Genomic DNA, 16,150 nt, shown 5'->3' with positions numbered 1-16,150 from the left:
ACGATTTTGTTGACGGTGCTGTCAAACACGACCACTGCGAACTGCAAAAAAAAAAAGATTAAAAAAGGCGCTTAGTAAGTCAATCATTTTAACAAATATATTGAATTGATATCAGAACTGCGGGCATCCAAGTGAGCGGAGCTGCGGGCGCTTACCTTCCCGACGCGTCTTATGATGTCTCTACTCCCTCTACTGGGCTGCATCGTGCACAGCTCATTGTCAGCAGACTTTGTCAAACAATCAGCACAGTACTGGAAGATATTTTCTTCAAAAACAGTTTATTCATCCTTTAAACAGACCATAAAAAAAAAAGAAAGTATCGTCAAATGTTTCTCTAAAACCTCCGCCGTTCCAAAACACGCCCGACCAACCTCGACTTCGGAGCTAAAACGATAAACGTAGGATACAATTAAGAATTCTGAAATGTAGATTTACTGTCATTTTTTTTTTTTAAAAACAAAATATTCTTTTAGTACACACAATGAAATCATCGGCATTAAACAAACACTAAGCATTATTATTTTTTTAAATAGAAATAGGGGTGGAAGGGAAACTGTTTTTGGTGGTTAACGAAAGAATTCACTCTCTTGTCCATCGATGTTGAGCCTCGGCGTTCGCCGAGTCGTTTTGCGGACAACCGCACAATTCCGCATCTCTGTCGGAAGGCTCGAACGAGTGGAGGGAGCATCCGTGGATGGTGCTGTCCACGCTTAGGCCCAAGCCCGACGAGGAGGTGCTGCCGGGAGACGCATCGGGTCAACGCGGCAGCGGCCTTGTTTTTCGGACAGACGATAAAAGTCGTACCTCTCACAGTCCGAGTCGCGCGAGGCCTTGTCGTCCTCCAACGGGGTCACGCAGACGCTGTCGAACCTCTGGATGGCCTCCGCCACCGTGTACCTGGCCTTGCCGAGAGCGCACCTCTGCATCTTTTTGACGCTTAGGTCAGACTGGAGGAACAGATGGAGTCGACTGTCCGACAACAGCAGCGGCGTGTGGAGAACGCTAGAAAAGGAAATTGGATGCCGTCAATGCATGGCCCGGAGGGGGAGGGGCTTCATTCGGCTCCGAGAAACTCACGTTGCTAAAAACTCCTGCAGGCCCTTCATCCTTTGTCGGACCTGTTCGACGTTCCTCAAGCTGAAGAAAGGATTCCACGGGGGCAACTTGGGGATTTCTCTGGAGGACGACGGGAACGCACGCACTTCATTATTCCCATACAAGGCGCATTTCAATCCAATCGGCGACGCGAGAACGTACATGATCAGAGCGTTTTGTTCCAGGGAACGTCGCAGCCAAACAAATTCTCTGTAACGTCGCCTGACCGTCGAGGCCTTCTTGCGAAAACACATGCTGTTCGTCTGCGAGAGACCAATGACATGAGGAAAACCGACAACGAGCCGCTGAGTGAGGACGCGACGCAACTCACGTGAAGGCAGATTTCGTAGTCGACGTGCGCGCGCCAGTGGCCGTGTTTGTGGAGCCTCGGGTTTCCAACAAAGACGCTGATAAACTCCTGGAGGGGAAAAAAAACAAAGGCTTGGAGGGGATGTGACGAGGATCATTGAATAGTAGCAAGTTAACACTTTGGGCGCTTACAGTTTTGGCGAGGTTGTCAAACATACTGTCCATGGTAGAAACCTACAAGGCAACAACACAGTGGGAGTAAGCTGCATCAACAATGCTTTTCTCAACCATCCGTCGAGCGTCATAATCACCTTCTTTGCTGGCCTTAAAAAAAATATATAGCACAAGCACTGGCCTAAATCAAAACCCAATTCTAACAGTTGTTGCGTGAAAGAGCATCTGACAGTTCCTGGTCAAGAATGACATCACCTGGTCGAAGCAACATCCTTACCTGTGGATTCCCCCCCCGCCTCGCCCCACTCTAATAAAATCTTTTCAAGGCTAACCATGTTGAAAATGTCGACGACATCAAGATGGCCATGATGACGGAGCTGCAGAGAATCTCAAGAATCCTTACATGAGCGTGCGCTTTTGGAATTAAAAGATATGTTTTCCAATCTGACTTCAGCGTCTGTGTCACACTGGTCGTTTGCATGAAACAAAGTGTGACAGGTGTGTTTTACAGCTAAGGTACTTGCAAAACTGAAAGACTCAGGAAGTGCTGCACCTTTCAGCTGATATAAGCAGAAAAGCGAATAAAAGGGCACAGGAGGTGGATTTTAGCACACAACACCAAAAACAGGATTAGAAACAATAAAGCCTCTTTTGCACGCAATCAGCACTAATGCAGGCCAACCAGCAGAATAAATGCATCTATTATTGCGCAACAGTTCCGAGGAAAAATTCATTCCCTCCAAGATTTTATTTTATTTTTTTACTGTACGCATTAATTGACGTCAAAACGTGACACGTTAGCATATATTTCCATGTGACGTTTTTTTGTTGTTTTCCCGACACTAATGAGCAAAATCATTCGGGACATAAGCCGGGGCAGGGTCAATCAATGAGTGCAGATAAGGCTGTGGCCAAAGCCTCTCTCACAGTGGACCAAAATGCACTCTGCTCACGGTCACGTGAGCTCCTAGGCCGGACAAAACATTTGTTGTGCTTCTTTCGGAGTCATGATTATTTCCCCAATACTTCAACGTTTACCTTACAACTTGACACAATCGATAAACAAACCACATTGTACTTATGGTTTCCCTTAGAGGGCCGTTATGTTATAAGTGGGAAGCCATAGATAAATGTCATCACCTCATGATAGTGTGACGTATACGCAACAATGATGGTTAACTAGCTTGGAGAACGGCAGTCAATAAAAGCAGTTGGTTCAACTTAGTTTAAAAATTAGTTCAGGAACAAAAACAAAAATGCTAGCAACGTCCCAGTTATTTAAAAGTGAAGACAAATTGCAATTTTGGCACAGATTTTATCAAGAAACGTACGTCATTTGCTTCATTCGGCCAAATAAAGTGTGGTGGGCTACAACCATGTTTCAGTAGTTAGTCTACATAGTGTTTAAGGATACTTTTCTTGTCAAGTGATTGTATACAATTGCATTGTGAGTTTGTATCTTTTTTTTTTGAATAACATTTCAAATATGAACACACTAAATGTGAAATGTGTCTTTTTTTTCCTCCTGAGAAAATACTGGGAACACTTGCCGTCAAAAGAAAGAAAAGTCGAATTAAATCTGGTTTGAATATGGACATTTTTACAAACCGACACACAAAAGGTTGATAGATTTACTCAAGTGTTTCCATTGTGTGCCTTACCTTTCTCTTGTCCTGAACTCGCTCCAATGTGCGTGTTCAGCCTCTGGTGAACTAAATCAAACGCTCATGGCAACCTCGCCAACTTCCTCGCCCGCGCCTTCTCCTGGCACAAGATATAAAAACAAAAAGAAAAAAAGATGAGCAACGCTGGATAAGAGCTTTAAAAAAGTAGTACGACTACGATAGTGTTGATATTAGTAAAAAAAAAAAAAAGGCTCACCTGTTATTCATGCCGCTCACGGCTCTGGGATTAGTTAATAGTTAAATGATTATCACCTGGTCAGCCCAGGGGGGCGGGGACTGTGGCCTCACAAACACGCACATAAACAATGCGAGTAAAAACATTTAAACTCATGCGATACGACAAATTGGAGCAAATTAATGTGAATAAACAGTATTATTATAATGGTGAGATTGACTCAAGTTTACATAACCAGAGGTAGCAAACCTTACGTTCTAGATCGAAGTATACCCGTGGGGAAAAAAAAAAAAAAATCAAGGCGAAAATGCGTGCACTTCAGGTTGTGAAACATGACCCTGAGCCTCAAATTAAGTTAAATATTTTGCACCTCTCGATAGTGATGGGAAAATGTTCCTTCAAATGCAGTAGAGAGCCATTAAAAGAAATCAGTAATATCCCACCCAAAATAAATAAATCAGTTATAACGCACTATATTTGGTTCCTAATTATATATTCAATTTAATGGAAGTCATCAATCAAAGTTCACCCCACTGCCTTTAAAATCCCTGAAGACCCTTAAATAAGCAATATGACTTTAATCACTATGTCATTGACGCTTGCATATTCACATATATCCCGGATAAAAAAAATGTTAAGGACACTAACACTGGGTGGAAGCTCAGCAGTAAAGTCAAGTAATTCACAAACACCAGCTTTTAAAATGTGCAGACAGTAGTAGGGTCTTTGTGGTGGGTGGAGTCGTGGCTTTTCCAGTCGTTGGTTTAATTGCGGTGGTGCAATTTCCAAAATGTTTAATAAACTGTATGATAGTACTGACAAAGGTGCAGTATTGGGATCCTTTGTGCATTTGAATAAATTCCAAAGAGTGAAGCTTCACGCTGCTGCAAAAAGTCACGAGAAGACAACCTTGATTATTGCAGCATAAAACTGGACGACAATCATGGTTCGGTATGTCTGCATTCACGTACAGCTTCATGACCCCAAGAAATGTGCATAGAAGAGATGGCAGAGCTGCATTTAGATATGTCCAAATCTCTATACGAACCTTTCTCATTAAATTACCTATCTTGTCGCCACATCATATGATTTTATTTTGAAAATCATTTCTTGAAATGCCAGAAACAAAAACAATTTGAGCTTCCGAACGATCTAAGACAGTGCTTCTCAAACTTATTTTAAGTACCGGTTTGTCAACTTGATGATCTAAACTTAACGACAAACAGAAGGGGGGGGGGGGGCTAACCATAAAAATCAGCGGACCTTAAAACGTTGGGCACAGAGGAATTTGAAACAGGACCGTGACCAACTGTGGAAACAGAGCGGGAGAAGCAAGATATTCCCCCACCCTTGTCCTTAATGTTGGCTCAAAGAATGATTAGTGGCAAATGTGTAGTAAGAAGTATCATTTTAGAGACTTGAATCTTTCGAATATGATCAATATTGAAACAGGGTGGCCAATTGTGACAGAATTTTGATTTAGAGTGGAAATTTGGTCAAAAAACTTTATTGGAGTCGAAGCAATATATACAAAAAAAAAAAAACAACAACAACAACACTACGGTGACAAAACAACAGAAGGAAAATGACGACAGACAAAACTTGCGGCGAGATGGTGAAAGCAACGGCAGCGGACACCATACGTTACGCGGAACCAAAAGCAACTCTGGGATGAGGCCGGGGGAAGCGGCAACTGCCGCCAACCACGTATCTTTAAAAATGGCACACTTTTGCGAACATATCGATCGTGCGGAACAATTGCAATCTCTGACGCTCCGTTTTGAAGATGGACTAAACAAAATCCCCGCCAAAAAAAAAAAAAAAAAAAAATCCTACAACAGCTAAAACTAGAAGGCCGGGCCAACGAAGGAGAGTCAGTCCTGAGGAAAAAAGGGGGCGTGGGTGGTTTGAGGAGGTGCGAAGCGGCCCGGAGGCAGCGACTACTGAGCTTCATCCTCTGGACACGAGTGCCATGTTAACCTCTCCTCGTAGAAGGCGATGACCACTTGAGGGCACTTGGTGTTGGCCTCGCGGGCCGGGACGAGGTCGGCTTCGTCCGAGTCTTTCCTGCAGTGAAAAATGAATGGAACTGCCTCAAAAAATAAAAAATCACGAGTAGCATTTCTTTGCCCGGACCGCTCAGCGCAACATGGCAACCTTACTCATCCCTTATTCTTACAGAAACACCTGACGAGGAATTGCGACTCTGAACAAGTCGATTAACTTGTTTCATGTCTTTTGGGCGGCTAATCAATAAACGTCTTACCATTTCATCAAGAACATCAACTCTCCACTGCTGTCTGTTGCACCGATGATTCTTTCTGGATCGAGTTTCCTCGCAAAGCCTCTGGGCTTCTCGGGCTGCAAATGGGGATAGTAATTAGCATATTGTGTATGTACGTGGCTGGGGGGGGGGAGGCGCAAGCTTTCAAAGATATTTTGTGCTTCTTGTTTGTTGACTTCATGCCGCGGCTGTTGCTACGATGTCACAGAGCAGACTGAAGCGTCACGCCTTATGAATCATAGCAATTCCCGCTATGGAGTGGCACCCAAAACGAGGCGTCTTCGGGGAGATGCAATTAGTCGTTGGGGAGTGAAAGCACAACACACACCTGCTCCCCAAGCACACCTGAGACCTTGTAATAAGCTAATGAGTCACATGACACCAGAGTGGAAATAAAATTAAAGCTAATTTGGACATCATTTCTACTTGGTGATTTCTAAACGAATGAGTGGGTGTGCGACAGTAAATGATTACATTGTAGCAAAGTGTCATTCGTTTCGTGTTGTCCGGCGAAACATTCGCAAATGCGTGAATTCGTAACTACTTACGGCATCTTTTTTCTTCGCATCCATCTCAGTTTCGTCTGCAGGCGCCTTTCTTTTCAGGGAAGCCGGCTTCTCCTTTATGTTCTTCTGGGCTTCGAGAAAAGCGTTGATGAGCTCCGGACAATCCAAGTTCTCCTCTGGTTCCCAGGTGTTGTCAGCTCTGGATGAGCAAAATTGAAGTTTTTTTTCACAATGAAAGTAAAAAGCAAGATCAGACCGGTACCCCGAAAGACTACTTCACACCGGATTGGATGCAAACGTGCAGGGTCCTCATGCAACGACAGAATTAAATGGACAGACCCCATAACAGGGAAGCCCTTTGAACACAGCATGGAGGGGGGGGGGGGGATCGGGGGTCTGTCCCGAGGCAACTCACTCTGTAAATCCTTTCCACTTGAGGAAGAACTCCACCTTCCCATTCACAATACGCTGGTCCAGAACTTTTTCCACCACAAATTCCTCAGGTTCCTCTTGTGTGCCCTGCCCCCCCTGAGAATCCTTCCTACTCTTGGTATTCTGCTTCTTGCCCATGCTGTCCTCTATTAAAAAAAGATAATAAACAGTAAGATTTCAAGTGTTCATAAAAAGTATTCACACACTTAAAATCAAGCTGACGCACCAGAACAATTTGTTGGGTCTAGACCAGCTTAACCTACAGAACCCTGAGATATTGGAAGCCTGTATCCCACTAAGCTACGGGACAACACGTCCGTTTTACGCGACATAGAGCAAGTTTCTGCAAGAACGATGTTCTCCAGGTAACTGTTGGATCATGATTAAAGACCCCAAGTTTGCGCAGATGACTGCTTATCGTTGGGGGATGCGGTGGCGCACTCGACCTATTATTTGTCGTGGAAAACGGAATAAAGCCGACAATAAGTTGGTGCAGATGTTAAAAGGCTGCACGGACGCCCGATTTGACTTTTGAAGCGGCGGAATTAATCCTCAAGTTCCGTTAACCAACGACTAGAAACGTATACGCAAGGGATAACTTGGACGGTTAGAACATGCACACGCGCGCGCGAGACAAGAGAGTGAGCCTATCAATTAGCTCAAAGAAAGGAACGTTTTAAAAAGGAGCGGTGTAAATAATTACGGGGCACTCGTTGCCTCCGTGAAAACGCACGTTTTCGACTCACCTAAAAACAATTCGGCGATGGACGGTGAACACGCGGTCAGCTTCTTTATTCCAACTCCCACAGGCGCCAAGCAAGCTAGCTTCTGGCCTCCTACGGAAGCCTGGACGGAAAAGGCGCGTCGCTCTTCGTTGTTTTCACTTCCGGGAAGCAATTGGTAGCTTTTTTTTTTTTTTCTCCACAAACGTGAGTCTAGTGACGGATTTCGATGAATACCACTTGAACTAATATTGATGTTGTAATTCCCCTTAATTTTTATCCACTATATATTCACCCATCCATCCAGAGCAGTTTAGTATTTTATTAGTAGGCTCTAGTTTACATGTATATTTAATGACATAGGAATACGGTATTTGAAGGGTTGAAGACGAGGCACACTGAACGAGATTGTGACATAAATCTGTTTATAGATTTTCAATACTTATCAACTAGCACCAAGAACCACAAAACAACAGTTAGAAAGGTAGACAAAATGGTATATAGTGCTGAATATGAATGCTGGATTTTTTTAGTTAGGGGTCAAACAAAAACAGGTTTGAACCAGATATATATATTTTTTAAAGATGCCAGCGCATCAGATAAAACGGAATAGTTTCAATTTCAAATTTATGGAGATAAGTATGGAATTGCACTTTTATTGGAGTTCTCCAAGGAAATGGCACGTTTACATAGATGACAGGTCAAATGTATGTGAGATGACAACACAAATCATGAATTCATTGATACCCTCTCGAATTCAGCTGTTATATCGAATCGTCCCGCAGTCCAAAAGCGTATCAATTAAGTTTTTTTATGAAGAGATAGTAATACTATTTATTGGAGTATGGTAATGGGTGAAGCATAGTTAACATTAAAAGCTGTATTATTACAGTATTGTTAGATCACCTAAAAAAAAATCAACAGCTATATTGTCACAGAACCACTCAGGTCCCTGAAGCAGTTCACATTTTGATTTGGTGTGACTCAAAAACTTAAGCATTGACAATGTAGGAAAGTGTTAACATTCTTAAATGCAAGAAAGAGACATGCATTGTTTATATTTTTAATCAGAATCATGTCAGAAACCATCTTGAAGTCCCCCCAAGAAGAAAACAGACTACCACATCCAACAACACCATGCAATCAAAGACATCTGGCCAGCAATGATGGAGAGAAGAGGGGGGAGAACATTTATACCAAGTCAAGTTAAAAAGTAAACACTTGGTTAAACCAGATAAATAAAAATGGAAAATGTGAGAACCAAAGAAAGAATGAACTAAGTTGTGGATGTCAATCTATTGAGGATCTTCTTTTTGAAGACTTTGCAGAATGCCTCAGGAAAAAAAAAAAAAAAACACACAGCAACCCTCACTAAATACTTTTCAGTCCCAAACATAAAATGTGATTGTATCTTTAAGGGGATAGTTTAGGATCATACAGTGTAATAATCATACATTTTACCAATGACCGGAGTGATAGTTAAAGCGTACTTAATATATTTTTCAACATTTTTCCCCCCCCTCAAGTTTTAAAATGAACTCAGGTGGAAAGGTAGAAAATAATCCTGGCAAATCTCTCAAATAAATGAGTACAAATGGTGCTTTAAACCAATTCATGATGATTTCAAATTGTGGATCATGCACATCACAAACCATCCAATGCAACTTAAGGCCTTGTCAGTTTAATCATTGGTATACCGTTGATGTCATCAAGACATAAGCAACACAATCTCTCATCTTATTTCAAACTCGAATACAGCACACACTTGCAAAAATCCGAAAGAACTCTGTAAACATCAGATATGTCATTTGCCAGTTCTTTCCACTTTTAGGATCCGGTTGCCATTATAGAAAAAAAGGACAGTGCCGTTTGACAGCTTTTGATGCGTGTGAAAGAAGCATTTCTCGCACTTCAAAATGGTTTAATAAATACAGCCTTGAAACACCTGCTGGGAGTCGCAGCGATACTGAGAGGATGAATTCAAACAAGACGTCCCCGTAATCTTGCCTGGCTGGCCATGCTGACACGTAAACATGCCCGTCGCTGAGACTAGCCAGCATTCATTTGTGATCCATTTTGATATTTGCAGGCACACAAAGCGAGTGGTTTGCGTCACTTACAGTCCCATACAAACTTTCCTTTCAACGTGTTCATCTGAAAGAAGCTTAGGATGTCCAGTGTGTAAGCTACATTTACCCCCCCAGGAGTCATTTTTATCTTTTTTTTAAACTAACTCTTATGATGAGTTTCTCCTTTTTTGGCAGCTTTATAAGACTCCCCAACAGCAGTGGTTTGACACGCGTGCGCGCAGACCCTTGGTAAGGCGATCCCGCAGCCGGAGAAAGGCAAGAAAGTTCCGCTTGAGGTTGGACAAAGAAATACTGCGTCACTGCTTTTTCCCCTTCTTCCTCTTGTCCGTTTTATTGCTGGACGATGTGGAGACAGCCGGCCTTCTCACAGGCTGAACGACCACCCTCCCGTTGGCCCCGCACTGCAGGGTGAATCGGTCCGGGTTCAGGGGCCGTCCCGAATCATCTCTCAGGCGAGCCAGGACGTCTCTGGTGAGCTGCTGTATCTGCTGCCCCACGGCCCCCATCGTCTTGGCCGTGATTTGTTTCTCCCTCAGCAACCGGTCCCTCTGGGCGTGGAGCCGGTCCACCTCCTCCTGGAGCCCCGTGATGGCGTCGAGTTTGCGCTTGCGGCAGTTCTGCGCCGCCAGCTTGTTCTTGCCCCGCCGCCGGATGTCCCGGAGAAGCGTCACCTGTTCGGGGGAGAAGCCGTGCCCGTCGACGATCTCCAGGAACTCCTCCACGGGCATGTTGACGATCTGCAGGACGGAAAACGGGATGCACATGGCGCGGGCGCGCAACTCGTCGCGACTCAGCTCCCGCTGTCCAAAAGTGGGCCCCTCGTCTTCGCTCGAAGGCTCCTCCTTGATGCCTTTGTGGGGGAGAGTGACTGGTGGCAGGTTCAAAAAGGCCGAAGATGAGTAGCTGTGGTCGTGCCACACGCGTTCACTGAGATCCACGCGGGGCCACATGGTAGCGCGGTCCAAAACACCCTTAAAGGGGAGGGAATCCACCTCGCTGCTGTAACCTGTTGCTCCGCATTCATCTTCGCATGAGCTGGACGACGATGACATCTCGGATGAGCCTGAGCGAGAGAAGATGATTTCGTTGATTAGCTCAAAGAACAAACCTCAAGCGGGACACTTCAGTTTGGTACTACTAACTAAAACAACTACGAAAAGCACCTAACGGTTTGATAGCTGGTAAAAAATTCTCTAGTGCCACACGCGGCAAACCAAATCGAAAAGTACCGATTGGTTAAAATGACGCTCAAGAATGCATTCATCGGGTATGAAAGAAGAACCCACCTGGGGAGACCGGACCTCCAGAGCTGCTCTCCAGGGAGAGACCAGAGTCAGAGTCCAAATCCTCAAGGATGTCTGGGTTTATGCTTCCCAAAGAATCCATCAGCGGCGAGTCCATGTTTTCCAAGCCCTCCAACCCCAATTGATTGATCTGGTCAAAGACGGCCTCATCCAAGCAGTCGCCCGGCGCGCTTTGCAACGACGTGCCGCCACTTAAGCTACACACCGAGGCGAACGGGAGCGCAGCCAGCCCCAGGGCCATCCCCGCTGAAGCGTCTGAGCGGGTGGAGCCGGTGGATTCCTGTCGGAATAACGGCCTATGCTGCCTGCCGTCATATGCTCCGCCGCTGGTTACCATGGCGTCCAGCAAAGCGGCATCCAGGTTGATGTCGCTGCTGCTGTCTATGTCCAGGTCTGACAGGCGCTCGGTAACGAGAGAGTCCAAGTCCTACAAAAGCAGCCCGATTTGACTTCCTTTAACGCCTCAAGGTCATTTGCAAAAAAATAAAAATAAATAAAAACATGGATCTGACCGTGACATGACAACTTACGTCGAGGTTAGCGACGGGCATCGAGAGGAAACTGCTCCAGTGCTGGTCAAAGTCGGTCGTGGGCGGCGGGCCACGCGGTGACTCAGACAGTGCAGCGATGCCATCAAGCACACACTGCAGGCGGATCACAAATCAAGGTTAAACATGCTGAGCAGGATTTCACGCTCAATTCTGACAGTTGCGCCGTCGCTGCTGCGAGCGCTTTTTGTTTTGTCTTTTGGATCACGTCTCGGCCAATCCAGTTTTTTGTTTTGTTTTTTTTTTTGCTAGGCAATGTTAGCCATTAAGTTCAGCGCAATGCCCTGACAACAGTTTCACGTTGACTCTACGGCTACAACACCAAATTAATAGATAACAATTATTTGAAAAAAGTGTGGCGTGCGTTGTGGCGCATGCGAGCAGTTCACCGCCTGATCACAAAGACCAGAAGGAAAAAAAGTTGCAATTGAACGACACTATAAGTTGATTTCACTGCCAAGGAAGAACATAACGCCTTTGAGTATTGTGATACTACCTCCATAATTACGAAATGAGATTGTGACAAAAAGACAACAAACAACTTGTTCAGGCGACATTAATCAGTCAATGATTTTCATGCTTATTCAGTTTTCTTCAGTCTGAGGAAAAAGAAAAAAAAAAAGGAGCGGGCACACTTCTTGAACATAATCGAGGAGGCGGCGAGGAAAAATTGACGAGATCATGCCAAAATAACAATTCAACGGGCCTTCTGGAATGTAACGTTTTCCGAAGTCCAACAGCGTTTGTTGACAAATATTTGGGGGCCGAACCAACAAGGTCCATCCATACCTCTTGTTCCAAAGTGGAACTGAGTGCCAGCTGAGTGACAGGAGCAGATTCCTCCTCCTCTTTAACGACATCATCATCCTCCTCGTCCTCCTGGCAGGACACACGCAGACAGATGGTGAGGAATGAAGTTTACGAAAAAGGATTAAAATGATTCAAAACACAAGCGCTCTAAGGGTCAGACAAACTCTGCATTTTGGTTGAAAAATTTGTTCTGTCAAAAGTTTTTGGGGGGTTTTTATTCTTGCAAATTAAAGGAATGATGAGACTGAGATGTTTGTTTTCATGAGCAGCTGTTCGAACACCAGATGGAACTGAAACCGAACTTAACTTTTACAAGGAAAAAAAAAAAATGCACATGGGCCCTTTGGGACAAATTTGAATTCTGTAAGCAAGTGTTTGCGTGCATGAAAGGGATGATTAAAAGTTTTCAGACAACTATGCAGCAGTTTTAAATATCACGCATTTAACAAGCAAAACAATCCACGTCAGCAGAGCGCGAGCGTATAATATTCTTGTTATCGCCGACTATTATTTTCTGCTCTGACGAGATAAGGTCTCGTTTGTTGCAATCCATGTTACTGTACAATAAATTATAGGGGCTAAAATATGATTTGACTGCTCTCCAAGCTATGGCTGAGCACTTTTAATGCTTTGAAATATCAAAGGTGTGGGCGGGGAGGGGGCAATATCCATATATGGGAAGGGCGGAGGTCTTCGCCCCACATTCTCCACCTCTCAAGAGCCACAGCTGGCCGTTTGGGTCTGGAGAAAGGAGATATGATTACACAACTGGCGCATCAAGTGCTCTCAAGAAGGAACAAACCCAACAGGCGTTTTCCATTCTTATCAAAGCCTGGGAAATGTTACCGACACGGCATGTGATGCCAAACGATTCACGGTAGCGCCATGTGACACAAAATATCATCTGGGAGAGCAACGGTGAGATTTAAGCGGGTTGTGTTCATTTAATTCTGGCGCTTGACAAGAACTTGCTGATTTGATGGAGAATGGCCGGCGAGCTCGCTAGAACCGGCCGGGTGATGTCAATGAATCCACTCGTGTTATATTCCAAGCAAATCGGGAGTGAAATGGAAAGGGAAAGTCCATTCCTTTTCAATCATTTTGCCTTCTGAAAAGCGTATCAAAGTAATGTGACCTTTGTTGGGCCTTCTTTGGCATTCACGACGGCATGAAGGCGGCGGTGCATGAATGGGATCAGCCTTTGGGACAGGTCGGGTGTTATTGTAGCCCAAGTTGCGTTGACGCCGGCCATCGGGATCGTCTGCATTTCGGAGTTTCTGTTTGCTCAGCTTCCTCTTGACAATAGCCCACAAATTTTTCAATGGGGTTCAAGTCAGGCCAGTTTTGCAATCCTGTGGAAGAGGATTTCATTGTTCTGCCTGTCACGGGCATTGAGAGATGATTTTTGGAAAAATGACATGAGGGCACATGAGTGGGTCGAACCACTGCTACTGACATTTGGTGACGCATTTTAGAGTATATGACGGTGTTCCAGGGCTTTGGTTCAATCGAGAACGACAAGCACTTGCTTACTTGTGGAAAAGATGACATCACTAGCTAGCTCGACCAGTTAGGTGCCGTCAGCTCTTCAAAATAATCCACTTCTCAGACAGGCCTCACGCTACGAACATTCAACTGTATTGTTCCGGGTTCCCTATTTCAACACACTTGGTGGATTGAGGGAGGGACGTCCTTGTTTAACATTCTGCTGACTTCACATGCTCAGAATAGCATGCCCTGCTTGTTTAACCGCAACGATTGCCGATTTAAATGTAGTTTGGGATGTGAAGGTGGCCTGGGGTTCATTGGTGGAAGTACAACAAAATAAGATGTTTCAGGTATCTGTACTTGAATATTTTTCTCTGAATTCCGCCCTCCCCACCGCCCGTTAACTTTTACTCCCATCATCTGAAAACAGTATTCTGTACTTTCAACTCCTTATTTTGTCAGAATGGGCTTGTTTGTTTTTGTTATCGCTGTGGATGTTGACGTGTTCGAAATATGTACTGTAAGTTGAGAGGGGTAACGTCAACTGCGGGCTTGATCTCCAAGTTGTTTTTCATGGTACAAAGTTATAAACATGGGGATCAGATGGTGTTCTGCAAATTGTGAAAATCCGCAATTGACACCTCCCGCCGCCCCCACCCCGGAGAGGTTCATTGGCTGGCGCCAAAAGTAATACTTTTTATTGCTTTATAGCTAAGAGGTACAAAAAAGGTGACTCTGTCGATACAGAACCGCAAATAAGTCGGTTTCAGAAAAGCATAACATACTGTGCGTCATTTTTAACGCAATAAATTTCTGAGTATGTCGTGTTCTACTTTTACTCTGTCCTTCCATTTCAGTACAGAGAGCGAGTACAGTACTTTTATTTTTTTTGTCATGGCTTATGAAACAGTTAAATACTCACACTTAATTAAACCCTGCTATCGGAAGGCCTGCATGGAATTTTTGTGATATTTCACAAGTAATTGCTTCCCAGAAAGTTATATTTGCCTGTAGGTGCCACAAGATGGGAAGCAAAACAACAACTTCTGCCAAGAAGGAAACTCCTCAACTCACTTCAACATAGTTCTTTGGCTCACAGATGGCACTATTCAGTGTCAAAAGTAATAATTGTATTGCTTTATAGTATTTCTTTTCTCATCAAGTTACAAAAATAAAATCGATAAGATAGGTATTCACTGTATAATACTGTATATATTTTTTACTTGTGTACGTTCCACAGCCCGTACTTTTACTTGACTATTTTCTGCTTTTACACAACAGCGTTAACTCAGTTTACACAAGTATCTGTATTTCTACTTCTCATCGTACTTCATCACTTCCTTACTTTGCGGAGCTTTATGCAACATCACACAACATACTTGCCTCTGTTATAACCCTGCTGACACAAGGCTCAGGTGGAGATGATCGCTGAAGCTCTTGGTTCCTGTCATCACTGGCTTGGTAGCTTTCTGGGTCCGGCTCGGTGTCTTCGCTGCTGCTTGTTGAAGGCTGTCCACCGTCAGACTTGTCAACGGGCGACACTTGGTGCACCAGCCATGCGTTCAGCTGCGTGGGGAACCGCGGAGAGCCCAGAGTCCGAACCTCCTCTAGAAGCCGGCGACTTGCAAAAAAGTAGTCCAACTCGGGGCATTTGGGGTGCACGGTGTATCCCCCGAGAGTGTCTCTTAAGTTATGGAAGGGCGTCTGGGTGTAGGCTGAGCTGGGACCCAAGTTAATCTCAATCAGAGGCGAGTAGTAGCCGCTCAAGTAGCTGTCGATGTCCACGCGAACTCCAATCAAACTGAGCAGGATGGTCAACTGAATCAGGCCTTCTGTGAAGTATTTTTTCGCGACTTGCATTTTCTAAATACGTTGGCGCTGCGAATAAATATGTAATGCTGGCTTCAACAGTTCCTCTTTTTTTCCCCGAGTGGACAAAGGGAAAAGCCTGAACAAAGAGCACGCCTTCCCCTGTCAGACAAAGAGGTCCGCCTGTACCGGCGAACTCGTTGGTTAGCGAACGCTATGCTAGGTACTAAGCTTCCAGCTTTATGACCAATTACCGTAAACCTCTTGGAACAAACATAGCGAAACACGCTTCCTTTCAATCCTTTGTAGTAGACCGCTTGTCGTTTTAATGTTCAAAGCCCAAAGACGTCATTAATGTTACATAAAGTGCGCTGTCGGTGAAGCTCAATGCGGATAACCATAGAGTGCTCCACAGAAAAAAAACTTCGACAAGATTTGCATAACTAAGGGCGATTGGGTAATAGAGTTGACTATTGCAAGAGCTGATTGGATAATTTGGCCGTCTGTCATAGGTTTACCCAATGACATTTCCTCCTTAACAACTACATCCTATTTCCCATGCAACAGAAAACCACAAATATTTAGATTTTTAAAAAATGACAAAAAAAAAAACATTTATGCCGCCTCACAAAAGTACACCGGTTTATGGTAACGACGAATATGCCATATCTCTAAATATCAGATTTAGTTCACGGTTCATTTCCAAAATCTCACGGGCT

General features: G+C 44.3%; 3 protein-coding genes across 5 annotated transcripts; all 3 read right to left on the bottom strand.

Moving 5' to 3' along the window:
• Nucleotides 1-261: 261 nt before the first annotated feature.
• On the bottom strand, nt 262-3,838 carry snx10a (sorting nexin 10a). Its single transcript, XM_019880405.1, has 8 exons — nt 3,460-3,838; nt 3,240-3,342; nt 1,597-1,638; nt 1,427-1,513; nt 1,258-1,358; nt 1,078-1,176; nt 805-1,002; nt 262-736 (listed from the first exon to the last, which is right to left on the bottom strand). Exons 3-8 carry the CDS (start codon nt 1,627-1,629, stop codon nt 580-582), a joined length of 675 nt encoding a protein of 224 aa, XP_019735964.1. The 5' UTR covers nt 1,630-1,638; nt 3,240-3,342; nt 3,460-3,838; the 3' UTR covers nt 262-579.
• Nucleotides 3,839-4,929: 1,091 nt separating this feature from the next.
• cbx3a (chromobox homolog 3a (HP1 gamma homolog, Drosophila)) lies at nt 4,930-7,530 on the bottom strand. 2 transcript variants are annotated; one of them, XM_019880407.1, is made up of 6 exons: nt 7,415-7,490; nt 7,371-7,377; nt 6,644-6,819; nt 6,271-6,427; nt 5,705-5,799; nt 4,930-5,505 (listed from the first exon to the last, which is right to left on the bottom strand). In XM_019880407.1, the coding sequence occupies exons 3-6, from the start codon at nt 6,796-6,798 to the stop codon at nt 5,379-5,381; spliced, it is 534 nt and encodes a 177-aa protein (XP_019735966.1). In that variant the 5' UTR covers nt 6,799-6,819; nt 7,371-7,377; nt 7,415-7,490; the 3' UTR covers nt 4,930-5,378. The 2 variants fall into 2 exon arrangements, with proteins under 2 accessions (XP_019735966.1, XP_019735965.1); XM_019880406.1 differs by lacking the exon at nt 7,371-7,377 and having other exon boundaries at nt 6,644-6,806; nt 7,407-7,530.
• Nucleotides 7,531-8,431: 901 nt separating this feature from the next.
• Nucleotides 8,432-15,917, bottom strand: nfe2l3 (nfe2 like bZIP transcription factor 3). Of its 2 annotated transcripts, XM_019880403.1 has the most exons (6): nt 15,005-15,917; nt 13,824-13,828; nt 12,114-12,203; nt 11,307-11,420; nt 10,759-11,203; nt 8,432-10,535 (listed from the first exon to the last, which is right to left on the bottom strand). In XM_019880403.1, the coding sequence occupies exons 1-6, from the start codon at nt 15,480-15,482 to the stop codon at nt 9,769-9,771; spliced, it is 1,899 nt and encodes a 632-aa protein (XP_019735962.1). In that variant the 5' UTR covers nt 15,483-15,917; the 3' UTR covers nt 8,432-9,768. The 2 variants fall into 2 exon arrangements, with proteins under 2 accessions (XP_019735962.1, XP_019735963.1); XM_019880404.1 differs by lacking the exon at nt 13,824-13,828 and having other exon boundaries at nt 15,006-15,917.
• Between the last annotated feature and the right edge of the window lie 233 nt (nt 15,918-16,150).

Source organism: Hippocampus comes, unplaced genomic scaffold (assembly GCF_001891065.2).
Source record: "Hippocampus comes isolate QL1 unplaced genomic scaffold, H_comes_QL1_v1.1 scaffold624, whole genome shotgun sequence".
NCBI lineage: Eukaryota > Metazoa > Chordata > Actinopteri > Syngnathiformes > Syngnathidae > Hippocampus > Hippocampus comes.
Note: the sequence above shows the minus strand (reverse complement) of the source record. Positions and strands in the feature narration are given on the sequence as shown.

Excerpts from the sequence above, each read along its gene's own strand:
- snx10a (XM_019880405.1), bottom strand. The coding sequence starts at position 1,629 with ATGGACAGTATGTTTGACAACCTCGCCAAAACT. Across the intron at positions 1,514-1,596 it reads TTGACAACCTCGCCAAAACT|GAGTTTATCAGCGTCTTTGT; the intron begins GTAAGCGCCCAA and ends TTTCCCCTCCAG. Across the intron at positions 1,359-1,426 it reads ACTACGAAATCTGCCTTCAC|ACGAACAGCATGTGTTTTCG; the intron begins GTGAGTTGCGTC and ends GGTCTCTCGCAG.
- cbx3a (XM_019880406.1), bottom strand. The coding sequence starts at position 6,798 with ATGGGCAAGAAGCAGAATACCAAGAGTAGGAAGGATTCTCAGGGGGGG. Across the intron at positions 6,428-6,643 it reads AAGTGGAAAGGATTTACAGA|AGCTGACAACACCTGGGAAC; the intron begins GTGAGTTGCCTC and ends TTGCTCATCCAG. Across the intron at positions 5,800-6,270 it reads ATGCGAAGAAAAAAGATGCC|CCCGAGAAGCCCAGAGGCTT; the intron begins GTAAGTAGTTAC and ends CCCCATTTGCAG.
- nfe2l3 (XM_019880403.1), bottom strand. The coding sequence starts at position 15,482 with ATGCAAGTCGCGAAAAAATACTTCACAGAAGGCCTGATTCAGTTGACC. Across the intron at positions 11,421-12,113 it reads GTTCCACTTTGGAACAAGAG|TGTGTGCTTGATGGCATCGC; the intron begins GTATGGATGGAC and ends ATCCGCCTGCAG. Across the intron at positions 11,204-11,306 it reads TGCCCGTCGCTAACCTCGAC|GACTTGGACTCTCTCGTTAC; the intron begins GTAAGTTGTCAT and ends CTGCTTTTGTAG.